The 13563-nt window shown below is 39.8% G+C and overlaps 1 protein-coding gene across 2 annotated transcripts in view; it reads left to right on the forward strand.

Moving 5' to 3' along the window:
- Positions 1–4005: 4005 nt before the first annotated feature.
- The window catches only part of efl1 (elongation factor like GTPase 1), a 52473-nt gene continuing 42915 nt past the window's right edge, over positions 4006–13563 (forward strand). For both annotated transcript variants that reach the window (XM_056413637.1, XM_056413638.1), the window contains exons 1-7: positions 4006–4441; positions 5230–5297; positions 5384–5468; positions 7489–7622; positions 8475–8612; positions 8837–9060; positions 12340–12463. In XM_056413637.1, the coding sequence (XP_056269612.1) occupies positions 4351–4441; positions 5230–5297; positions 5384–5468; positions 7489–7622; positions 8475–8612; positions 8837–9060; positions 12340–12463 (864 nt within the window). In that variant the 5' untranslated portion in view covers positions 4006–4350. The remainder of the gene's footprint in view (positions 4442–5229; positions 5298–5383; positions 5469–7488; positions 7623–8474; positions 8613–8836; positions 9061–12339; positions 12464–13563) is intronic.

Raw genomic sequence — 13563 nt, forward strand, 5'->3', positions numbered from 1 at the left:
TAGAACCTTTTACAGACACTCCTAACTTCTGACAAACATGCCACATGAAAAGGTACCTGGAGAGTTCTTATAGGGCGTGGGCCCATATAACGATTTTCACTAGAATAATCTTGGTCACTAGGCTGACGAGTCCATTTTACGTCTTGTTTTCTCTTCTGATCGTCATACATCTTTCTTGGCCATATACATCAGGTCTTTTTTCTCTCTTGATAGCCATTACTTCTGTGTATAAATTTATGCATGTTCCCAAAGACAATTAATTGTGATCAGTGCATATCCCTTCTTGCCACCCTGGATATCATGTTCATCTTTACCTGTCATCCTATATGCTATACAATCATCGTTAGTTGGTCTGTCACATGTTGGAATAACACTTTTCCAACTGGTAGGCTATTATCACTCCTGCTACCAGTCCACAGTTCTCTGTCTGCCTTCTGTTTTGTCACAGGTTGAAATTCAGTTGGACTTGTGCTTGCCACTATTTATTACCTTCGCATTGAAAATGCGGAAGGTTATGTTTTGATCGCCGTGTATTTATTTATTTATTTATTTGTATGCGTGTTACTCGCATAACTAAAAAAGTATTAAACCGAATCGCATGAAATTTGGTGGGATGATTGGTTATTATCCGGGGACCATTTGATTAGATTTTGGGATCGATCGGGTCAAAGGTCAAGGTCATGAAAAGGTACCAAAAAAGTGGCTGCGGCGAAGGTATGCGCTCTACCGAGTGCCCGTTCTAGTTGTTATTATCTTGAAAAGATATCCAGTGCCAAATATGTTAATTGCAGCTACAACAAGCTATTTGCCAAATGTTATTTATTTTTTGCGCAACTTTATTTGCTTTGTTCTAACAAAGTGATTGCACTTTGTATTTGTTTTTGTATGATGGAGCAATCTGCTTTGATTAAAAGTGATTTCAATTTTTTTTGTCCTATTATTTGAAAAAGCACAGTCACAGGAGTCACACAAAGTTGTTATTTCAATAAAAAATGTAGCACGGACCATTTAGTTCAGTTTTCATGCAAAATAGTTTGAGAACTACTGGACTATGCTACTGATTTCCGAAACCAATGCTCATTAAGTTTGTGGAACACAGACGCTTAGTGTTGCGCATATTTGTCTCGTTATAGTAAAAGCCTGGGCTCTCCAGTAGACCAGGAGGTACTGATGAGTCGCTCAGTTTCACGACCCTTTAAAACTGCTGGCTAAAGATAAATGTAAAGACAGCTACATTGTAATACTGGTAATAACTTCCGACTACGCCATTCGGTGGTCAAGTTAGTGTGGAATCGGTGTGTACTTATGGCAAGACTATGTTTGACTTTGGTCAATGATGAGAGATGTATAGCCACATCAATATCATTCAACCGCTGGTTGTCGAGGTGGTGCCCAGCAAAGAGTGTGGGCTTTGTGGATAATTGGCAGCCTTTTTAGGAAAGGCGAGACGGTATTCATCCAAGTGCTGTTTTGAATGTATTGCAGTTTCTGGATGTTCTTGCCAGTGATCCCAGTGAAGAGGGAATTACAGTAGAGTCTAGAGGAGATAAAGGCATGGACGAGCTTCTCTGCATCTGACAGGGTTAAAGTGGGGCGTACCTAACTCAACTGACCTGACCGTTAAATGTGAGCGGAGTTATGGAGGAAGACTGAACCTGGTGTTGAGCGCCAAAAACAAGCGCTTCGGTTTTGCTACTGTTTAACTAAAAGGTGTTGCTCGTGCACGGCTTTATCTCCCCAAGACAGGGAGTGAGACATGACATGGCTTCAGTGTTTTTTTTAATCCAATTGGCATGCAACTAATGCCAAAATGTTCATAATTCAATGCCCAATCTTGTGATATGCGAAGGTATGCGCTCTACCGAGTGCCCGTTCTAGTTTGTATTGGGTTTGTGCTGTTGTCTGTCTGTTTTGCACTCTGGTTGGAAATGTTGCCCCCACCTCTGCAATCAACTGTGTTATCACCAAAACAAAGCTCATAATAGACTAAAGCATTTTCTATAAGACTTCTTGGAAACATCCTTTTGGTTTCTCTTCGAGTCCTGTAGTTCTGTCATCCGGACTTTTCTGCAATTGCTGCCAGTCTCTGAAGCACTGTTTTGTCTATGCTGATCTTCTCCTTGAGCCGTTCCCTGTCTTTTCGCGATACACTCCTGGTCCATGGTTATCTTTTGCTCATCTCGGACTGCAACTTGTCTGCAGCCAGGGTGAACTGGGATTTGAGCAGCAAAAATATGGTGATGTGTATGGCAGTTAAGCTTCTAACATAATTTTACATGTCTGCTTCAAACTGCTCAAGCAGTGGTTGTATTCATTGTGTTCCCTGGTGTAAGGAACTGACAGTTCTAACCGTTGGCATTTTTTTCGGAGTTATATGCATCATGCGGTTAGTAATACATCTCATGTGTATTACTGCAAATGGTACGGTATCTGGCCATTCAATCTTCACTATGATTGCTATCTGAAATTATTTTGGCTATTTTGGCTTTCAATTGCTCCATCAACCATTCCTTGAGACTGAGTGTTGAACACATCGTAGTCTGTGCCTAATTATTATTGACAAAGTGTGAACCATTTCTTTGCTGATATATGCTGGAATGCCAAATCTTTGTTTGACTTCTTTGGTAAAAAATTATTGATGATATTAAGGATTATATTGCTTGAGCGTCACTGTTTTCAGCTGGTGTAGCTTGAATTGTTCTGCTGAATCCATCAACAACAATCAGTGTGTACCTCAAGCGGGTACATCAATGCAATCTGTCAATATGTGTTTGAATGGCCCTTATGGCAGTGGTATTAATGTGAAATGTGAGGTTGTAATGTTCTATGCATGCTGTATAGTCAGCTAAAAACTTGCCTCCCATAGCTGTCAAATTGGGCTGCCACAAAAACTGTCTAATAATCTTAGTCGTGACTGGATTAGTGAGTCTATCCTGCTTCTGGGAGTAGAGGTTCATCATTTATTACTTGCGCCATTACACAGACTACCACCAATCAGGTTAAAGGTGGACATTATTGCAATGGTCAGTTTTAAGATAGAGTCACAACAATAGCAAATTCACCTCCCAAAGGAATCTGCTTTAGCATCGCATCAAGGAAAACTTGATACAAAAAAATACATACATGTGTTGAATTTGTGTCAGTGCCAGAAAGCACCGCACAAGGTACAAAACAGCTTTCATACAAATCATGGGACTTATTACCTTGCAGAACTAAAACTGAATTTAGACCTATACATACCCCTAATACATTTCATGCAGTCCCTCTTGATGTTCCATTAGAGTTTAGACTGTCCTTAGCTTTGATAATAATGACAATAATAACAGCATTTAACATATATGTTACATACTTTATGAATGTGCTGAAATAAGAAAATCCTTTGAATCATTTCAGATTAATGTTTTAAAACAACTTTTCATTATTTACGACGACTCAAAGCTCTTTAACACGTCATTCACCCAATCACACCCATTCATACACTGATGGGAGGAGCTACCATGCAAGGTGCCACCTGCCCATCAGGACGGACTTTCTATTTACAGCATGGCTTCCATTGACTCCGCCGTATCCATGTTGAGTATGTAACTGATGTCGTCAGTTACAGTAGTATCAAACATCTACTTTACATAGACCTTAAACTATCTGTTGTAATATTTTATTTTACTTTTAAAATATGTCACCCCATCTGTTACTCACCAGCAACGACGGAGCATTACATAAATAAGCGACATGCTGCATTCACAAGATACAAGAGTTGTTGTGGCTGTTTATTAGCAGTATTTACAGACTCAAACGTGCTTTGACTACTACTTCACATGTTTTTATCTTGATGATTGTGTCTTATAACATTGTAACCAGTGAAATCTAAATAAATGAGGATGAAGTTGTTTTTTACCATGTTCCCTGAATGCAGCACCATGTGTCAGCAAGTGGGCGTGGTTAATGTGGCCCATCAACTTCCGGGAAAACAGCGTGAGTTGTGAATGCCCACATGTCATACCAATATGCTCTTATTCTCAAAGTAATGTCCTATTTTACTCGACACAGCTCGTGATGTTGTGTGAAGAATGTATAAACCAGACTGGGTCTTATTATTAAGTCCGTGACAGGGTTACACGAGGCTAGCAGTGGCAGAGTCGAATGTCCAGTCTCTCCCACTGTGTGTTCATTGTACTCTGGATGAGAATGTACACACACTGCCTCCGCTAGCTCACAGGACGTGAGCCGGTAACTGAGACTGTTCTCGTACAACCACGTGCTCACGTGAAGATAACGTGGCTGTTCTCTTATTAGTGACAACGGAGCAGTTTACGGCAGGTGTAGTGGTGTCATTTGTCTCAGCGGTTCGCCATGGGACTCTCCAGCCTGGATAAGATCATCGCACTGCAGAGAAACCCTGCCAACATCAGAAACGTGTGCATCCTGGCACACGTGGACCACGGTGAGCTGGCACACGGACATTACGTCTTTTCACTTCTACGGTTACGAGCCTCTAATTTACAGTTCTTAGATGAGGGCAATCCATAATCGACATTGCATATATAATATATATATGTATATGTGTGTATATATATATGTGTGTATATGTATATATATATATATATATGTGTGTGTGTATATATATATGTGTATATATATGTATATATATGTGTATATATATATATATGTGTGTGTATATATATATATGTATGTATGTATGACATTCACCACATGTCATACAACACATATGTTATTAACATAAAATGTCAACTCAATATTAACTTGAGTTGCCAGATCATACAGAGCAACTAACTGAAACAGCTTTCTAAATCTCTGGTGGGTTTTCAAACACTTTTCACAATCGGATTTAGGACCATTTAGGAGTCAAATGCTTTTTACTGATTTGGTGTAGCAAAATGTCATCATTTAGGAAAAACGATCATCACTAGAGTAAACGTTTCTTCTAGTCTAACCATTGATCCACTATACTGCTCAACAGCCACTACTTTATATGTTCTTAATTCTAACAACTGTATTTTTTAAAATTCATTTCAAAATTGCATATCATGTTAGGGCTGCCACTTAGGTCCAATAAGTAACATCACTTCTATAAATCATTCAAACATTTTAAAACAGAGAAAAGCAGGTAGTTTAAATGATTTAAGATTGACAAAGGTTTCTCTTGTTCGGTAATTAAAAGGTTTTGGCGTTACGTTTGTGAATCATTTGGAACCATCTGAATCTGTGCAGGCAAAACTACTCTCGCTGACTGCTTAGTGGCAACTAATGGTATCATATCAAGTCGACTGGCTGGGAAGGTAAGTGGCTTCACTTGCTGCAAATGCCATGTTTTTCAGTTGTTTCGTCATGATTTGTGCCAATTTGCGGTGTGTTAATCTGCCAGGTGAGGTATCTAGACAGCAGAGAGGATGAACAGATCCGAGGAATCACGATGAAGTCCAGTGCCATCTCTCTGCATTACAGAAACGGTAAGCCCGCTTTGGTGAGCCAACTCTTCATGATTTGCTATAATTTCCGGTTTTCCAGAGTGGGTGGCCTAACGCAGGGGTATACAATTCAAAGTCCAGTTAGAGAGCATTTCCTCATACAAAGATCCAGAAGATTTAGTCTCATATTTATTAAAGTAGCCATCAGTTGTATCACGTCTATGTAGACAATAACTGACTATCAAATAACTAAGTTCAATTGAATAATATCTCAACAATATCTATTGTTAGACTTCAAATTGAACTGGATGAAATATAAATAATATATACTCAGAAAGCTTTTAAAAGATGTCACTTAAAATATAGTACTTCATTTTAGAAAAAGTAAGTTAACTTAGTTGTATTTGCCTTGCAGCTTTACATTTAATTGTGATCAATAAAAGGCACGATATTCATCTCATACATTTTTGTGCAGGGAATTTCACTGGTTATGGAAACCTCTTAATCCAGCTCTAATTCCCTCTTTGTTAACCTCTTTGTTGGACAGTGAATTCATGTATCATCATTTTGGGCTCTTAGTGAGTGGGCGGAGCATCATCAGGGCCGTGGCATCAGACCCAGCCAGGTCCAATGGACCCTATGAGACGTGAAGTCACAAGGACTCTGGGGAGGAAGCAGAGTTAATAATGTGCAATAGAGAGATGAAAATTCATCCATGAGGAGACAGGTGCTCAGCGTATCCTAAAACGTCCCCCAGCCAAAGCCTATAGCATTTCATAAGGCTGGACCAGGTAAACCTGATTCAGCTCTAACTATAAGCTCTGTCAAAGAGGAAAGTCTTAAGTCTACTCTTAAATGAGGTGACTGTGTCTGCCTCCCGGACCGAAGGTGGAAGCTGGTTTCATAAAAGAGGAGCTTGATAACTGAAGGCTCTGGCTCCCATCCTACTTTTTAAGACTCTAGGATTCTATTTTCTGTACATTAAAAAATGAAGGCATAGAAAATGGACCTGAGTGGAAACGTTTGTTTCAGAGTATTTCTTTGTCTCGTAGTGGCTCTTCACATTGCTGCTTTTATAAATCATTGTGGTCTCTGAACATATGAGACATACTGGTTTTAAATTGCCTGTGGGAAGAATGAACAAGAGTCTGTCCATTCTTGGTAAAGACTCTGGTCTCACTTTCCACTTTTCTCTTTTTGGAGAATGCCATGTGAAATAACTTCTTTGACTCATGTACTATCCCAGCTGTTTGCGCTCTCTCCCCATCGCTCTCTTCTGTGTGTGTATAGATACATCCCACGTCTCCTTTGTTTCCTAATTTGAACCAGGAGTTGTTCTGCTTTGCCATATTGACGGCCGTCCCAAAGCTCTTATTCTGCTCTGAGGAGCGAAGACCGAGGAGGCGCGAGCGTGGGCGTCCAGGAAGTGTTTTAATGCTCGACACGCCTCCTCATTGTTCATCAGTTATTTGATTGGATGCCGCAGTTGATCGAACTGATCGCTGGAGTTTCATACCAGAGTGAAGACGGATCACAGATTAAACTCAAGTTATATTTTAGATATGTTTAGATTGTATAAATAAATAAACAGTTTGTTCAACAGGTAACAGAGCACAGAGAAAACATCTCCACTTTGACAGTGATGATAATTATCTTTACTATTGTTGATACAGTGATGATAACTGACTTTACTATTGTTAATACAGTGATGATAATTGTCTTTTTGTTAATACATAAATAACATAACTGTCTTTATTAGCACAGGGATGATAACTGTCCATTAGCCTTCATTTTATAAATACAGTTGTAAATGTTTTTGTAATTGTCTTTGAGTTTCTTGAAAAGCTCCCCTTCAATAAAATCCCCTTCAATAAAATCGAACATAATAAAGAATCAGCATAGTTTGCAACAAATTATTTTTAGAAGATCGATACTGTGTTCAATGTTAAACATGATAATCATGCATGCCATACATTCCTAGTACCTAATCTGAGGTCCTGCTCTTGAACTGTAGCCTGCCATTGGTTTAAATGACACATTGTGTGGCCTCTTCTCCTCACAGGCGACCAGGAATACTTACTAAACTTGATCGACTCTCCTGGTCACGTCGACTTCTCCTCAGAAGTGTCCACTGCTGTCCGGCTGTGTGATGGTGCCATCATCGTGCTGGATGCTGTGGAGGGAGTGTGTCCACAGGTAACGCCTCATTCTGTAACACATGTGTTACTGTAGATTCCGGTGAACATACGAAGTCTAAGTATGTGGACTTATTTTTTTTTCTGTAGTTCAGCGCATTGAATTGAAGTCGATAATTGAAATGAGACTATTACTGCTGTCGGATTACATTTGATTGTGTTTACATAAACCTCACATGAACAGTGTAGGTGCTCGCTCTCATGGGACTAAAAGTTACTTACAGTAGATAATGAGCATGCACGTGTCATCACGCAACCTTAATACCCATTCAATCTGATGCCAGGCCAGAAGATAAAAAGTGTAAAATAGGAATACTGAGTTCCACGGCCGATGGGCCCCATGATCTAAGAAGAGTGAAGATTCAGCAACTCGAATGTCACGTTTTGTTCAGAAATAAATTTTGGCAGAGTGCTGAGAAGAAATAACTGAACGTTATTAGCCATTTGCCCTGTTTCCAAATGAGGGGTAAGCAAATGCATCATGCACTTAGGTTGTCGGTGTTTTAGGAGTGGGTAAGATACTCTCATGCAGCCTTGAAGATCCTTGGAGGCATTCGATGACGTAGCAACCTGAAATTCAGCCGCTGGAAAACCGCTTCATGACATCGAGAAACAACCCGTCTTTTTAATTTACTCTCAGAAAGAAGAGAAACTTGAAACTAGTTTCTTTTACATTTCATCTTTTTTAAAGTTTAAATACAATTTCCAATAACTAAGTAACCTTTGAAGATTGTTAATCATTTAGATTTATAGTCTAGTATGATGGTCAGTGTTTTTATATAATTACTTTAATAACAACTAAAATGACTTATTTATCGAAATGTGATCCTTTTTAAACATGCATTGTGTGTAGACCCAGGTTGTTCTGCGTCAAGCGTGGCTGGAGGACATCAGGCCCGTTCTGGTCATCAATAAGATAGACCGACTTATCATGGAGCTGAAACTCACGTCTCAGGAAGCTTACTCACATCTGCAGAAGATCCTGGAACAGGTGAGGCTCGTGATCACTTTATTTTCCCTCCATATTTCATGCACGTCATCAGTAACGCGTCCAGGGAAATTGTTGCGCCACAAAGAAGCCTTCAGTGAAATGGTTCTGTTTGTGTTCAGCTGCCTTGAGTCTTGTGATTGTGTATTTTCTGTTAACTCATGGAAACATGAAGGAGCTGGTCGCCTTTTGCCCCTAAGAGTCAGTGTGCCTGTTGCTCTTTGTAGGTGAATGCAGTGACGGGGTCTTTGTTTACGTCCAAAGTGCTGAAGGAGCGAGCGGAGAAAGAAGAAGAGGAGGAGAAGAAGAAGAAAGACGGCAAGACTTTGAGTGGAGACCAGGTTTACGACTGCAGCGCCATGCTGGAGGAGGCTGACGACTCTCAACTCTACTTTTCTCCTGACCAAGGAAATGTGGTCTTTGCCAGCGCCACAGATGGATGGGGATTCAGGTGAGGCCAGTTCCCTCTTAAAGACGCAGTGAGTAGCATTCAGGGGGATGTATTGGCACAAAGGCAATATGGTATTTGTATCTGTGGTTCCATTGGTGTACGATCGCCTGAAATCAAGATTTAATTTTCGCTAACACACTTCTAAAGGGAGGGGTGAGCAGATGCAGTTCAGCTAGATGCAGTTCAGCTAGATGCAGTTTGCAACCTCACCACTAGATACCATGAAGTCTAAAGGTGCGTTCACACCAAAAGCGAAACAATTTTTTTGCGCGACCGATTCCCATGAAAAGTCAACGTACAGACGCTTGTGGCTGCGATAGACGCGATGTGGGCGACGCGTTTACAGCGGCGCAATTTTCGCCCCTAGTTGAAATATTTAAACTTTGAGGCGGTCATCTCGCAACTCGGGCCAATCAGCTCTTGAGTTCTCTCTCGTAGCGCTGGAAGCGGAAGTCTTTCAGACGTAACAGTAACTTCATCGGTGAAAGTGACCGAGCTGAGTGAGCCTACGGGTGACGTCATGAACCCAGACACCAGGGCGTTAGTGTGTGAAACGTCCACAACAAATATAAAGCAGAACTAGTTGTTAGTTATTCTGGTGGATGAAGGAGATGATAACGGTCTTTACGGAGATGAGACACGGAGATAAGCCCCGCCCCTCGCGGAGCGTCTCGACGCTTATGGACTGAACACGGTGAATGGTCGAGCGAGTAAACTCACGCGTTTTGGGCGACGCGAAAAATCGCGTCGCTTTTGGTGTGAACGCACCTTAACCCGCTGCTTCTTTTTAAGCTGCTGACATCAGTGGAGTGGAGGGTCTAAGTGGAGGCCCAGGTCCTCAGGTGTAGAGCTTGGATTTTCTTTTTTAACCACTGGCAGATTCTCAATAAATGACAAAGGGCCAGTGTTCCCGTGACATGTCTTTTGTGAAAGGCTTTTCTTTGTGCTGCGCCTTTTTTATGCGGCCAATCAGTGTGCTGAAAGTTGAAAATCTCTTTTCAGACAAGCGAAGTGCAGTAAATGGAGGAGAAACTTGTTTGGTCGTTTCTGTCTATCCTGATCTTTTCTTTTTTCAGAGCCTGCTTCACTTTGTCAGGCAGGTTCTGTTTAAGAGATTCATTGATTCAACAGGTCTGCCAGTAATCAGCTCGGTATGGCTCGTGAAATTTAACTCCGCTTCATAATTTATCAATTACTTATTTTCGTATCGGTAGGTTTGCATAGATTTTTTCCCTTTTTTATAAATGTTGTATATACTCGGGTTATCTTTGTCTAATGTTCACATTTGTTTGATGATCTGAATTATTTAGATGACAAATATGCAAATAAGAAACCAGGAAGTCACCTCGGGACTACAGATGAAAAATAGCTTCTTGCTAACTCTGGCACTTTTATAGAAATGTTTTTACTAATGTACACTGTCCCTCATCAAATAAACTAAAGTAAAAAAGAAGAAGAAAAAAGGAAGGGGGCAAATACTTTTTCACTGCACTATGTTTGGTGCTCATTGTGAAAAAACGAGAGTGGTGATATTGTTGTCATGGAATCCTAAACATCCTGAGAGAAGGACACAGGCCCTTATGCATTGTCTGGAAAGATGATGGAAGCATTTCAGAAATGTCTTCACTAACTGCCATTCTTAATAGTTAATAGACTGGTCCACAACAGACAGATGTTATGCTTATGTGTTAAACGTTTTGAATATGTGACTAGATTGGACAAAAGGATGTTAGCGCTTGTACAAAACAAACATGAAGTAGATGCAAAAAGCAATTGATTTATAGCACTTCAAGTAATTGAAGCGATCAAGCAGTGCATGGAAAACCTGCAAAAGCACTTGAAACCAAAGTTAAGAGTGCATTGTGGAAGAGATATAATCTTGCAAAGTTTACTCGCACAGAAGTCCTTCCATGGAAGGAAACATAGTGTTTTGACAGGCAGCATCACTGAGCGATTGGTCACTGTTAAAAAGGGCATTCTTATATCAAAGTAGTAAAATAAATGTACAGGACTGTCTCAGAAAATTAGAATATTTTGATAAAGTTCTTTATTTTCTGTAATGCAATTAAAAAAACAAAAATGTCATGCATTCTGGATTCATTACAAATCAACTGAAATATTGCAAGCCTATTATTTTTTATATTGCTGATTATGGCTTACAGCTTAAGAAAACTCTAAAATCCTATCTCATAAAATTTTAATATTTCCTCAGACCAAGTAAAAAAAAAAGATTTATAACAAGGCTCAGGAAACCCTTGCAGGTGTTTCGAGTTAATTAGACAATTCAAGTGATTTGTTTAATACCCTACTAGTATACTTTTTCATGATATTCTAATATTTAGAGATAGGATATTTGAGTTTTCTTAAACTGTAAGCCATAATCAGCAATAAATCAGAATAAAAGGCTTGCAATATTTCAGTTGATTTGTAATGAATCCAGAATGCATGACATTTTTGTTTTTTTAATTGCATTACAGAAAATAAAGAACTTCATCACAATATTCTAATTTTCTGAGACAGTCCTGTATACTATACTGTTAGTTTTCTTTCGTATAATTTGCTTCGAACTATTCATTTTGACAAAATTATTTAGTGGTCCATTGGGAGTTTATTTGTGTGATCTGGATGATAATCCAGCCTTCTGGCTGAGGCCCAGCAGGCCCTCTTCAGAGTCCTATCGGGATGCTTGTAATGTTGATAAGATGTTCAGTTCAGCCGAGTGCATTGGCCTTTTTCACATTTGTCACATTTGGACACATTTCTAATGTCACCTTTTACATATTGTCCCTGAGGTCCACTGCAACATCACAACGGGTTTGAGGGCTCTCTTGTTTGCTTTTTATGTTGAAATAACCCAGTAATTTAACCTGCCACACATCCATTTCATTGTGTACTCGCACTACCTTTAAGCAACTTTGATATATTTTCAAATGTCCACTAGATGGTGCTAAAGTTCTCCTACTTTGGTCCAGTGCAGGACTTTCAAAGTACAGTGCCGCTTCCTTACCTTTCATTACTTGTAATTGATAATTTTGTCAGTTACTTCACAAAATGTAATCTACAACACAGTGACATACAGTTTACAGTCTGGTCTGCATCTGAACCCAAGACACGAGATCCAGACATCGATCCTTTTACAATCTCTCAGCAGTCACAAAAGCAACGCTTTAAACTAAAGGAAAAAGCTGTACATTGCCTTATAGTTTGCAATAAAGATCAAAGCCTCTGTCAGTGAACCTGCATACAGCATGTAAATGGGAGACATTTTATGTTTTGTAGCATCCAGCAGTTTGCCCAAATCTACAGCCAGAAAATGGGTATCAAGACAGAGGTGCTGCTCAAAACCCTGTGGGGAGATTTCTACCTCAATGCAAAAGCAAAGAAGATCATGAAAGGAGCTCAGGTAATGTAGCTATTGAGTAATCATAAGTCTATGTATTTTAAATCCTTCTCCCATGTCCTTTTCACCTATCCTGTGTATTTTAAATTTTCTTAAACTGCAAAGGAATATTAAAAAACATGTAATACAACTCTTACTCCTGCTGTCTGGGTGCTGAATTTTGATGCATGTTGATTAAATTCAAGCAGAGCGATTTCTGAAAAGTGAAATCAGCACTATAATGTTTAAGTTTTTCTTGAAAATATATAATTCCTATTTTTTTTTGCATTAAACCATCAATATTACAAAAAGGCTCCGCTTTGTGCCTAACAACACACCTGAGCTGCTGTAAAGTCACAAAATCACGCTTATGTCGCTTATTGCTTAATCTGTTCCACTAATTGTTGGTGTTTTTTGTCATTGGTGAGATCAGTTCTCTGTCTGATGGCATCTTAAAGTGAGACTATATTACTGTTGAAGGACTCAGTCTTACACTCGTGAATTTTAAAGTAAAATTCAGTTGATTTTGTAAAGCCCAAAATCACAAATTACAAATTTGCGTCAGAGGGCTTTACAATTTGTACACGTATGACATCTCTGTCCCAAGACCTCACATCGGATCAGGAACAACTTTTCAGGAGTTATAACACATTCAATGAATATGACAGAAATTAATAATAATATGAAGCATATGGAGCACAATCCAGACCTCCCAAATCGGAAAAAAACGGAAGGAGGAAGAGAGCAGGGCCGTGGCAGGAGGCAGGGCCACGGAGGCATCCCAAAAGAGGCCGGACCAATGATGCTGGGCCCTTGAGGCAGGAGGCACAAAGGAGGCAGGGTCATTGGGAAGGAGGCCAGGCCCAGGCCAGGGCTGGATGCAGGAAGCAGGGGAAAGGAGTCAGGACCCAGGATGATTTAGTAAGCGCAACTCTCTAGTGAGGTAATATGGTACTATAAGCTTCTGAAGATATGATGGTTCATCACCAATAAAGGCTCAAGTGATTCTTGATTCCATAGGGAGCCAGTGCAGAGCAGCTAATACAGGAGTAATATGACCTCTTGTCTTAGTTTTAGTGAGTACACGAGCTGCAGCATTCTGGATCAACTGAAGGGACTTAAGA

Source organism: Pseudoliparis swirei, chromosome 4, assembly GCF_029220125.1.
Source record: "Pseudoliparis swirei isolate HS2019 ecotype Mariana Trench chromosome 4, NWPU_hadal_v1, whole genome shotgun sequence".
Classification (NCBI taxonomy): Eukaryota; Metazoa; Chordata; class Actinopteri; order Perciformes; family Liparidae; genus Pseudoliparis; species Pseudoliparis swirei.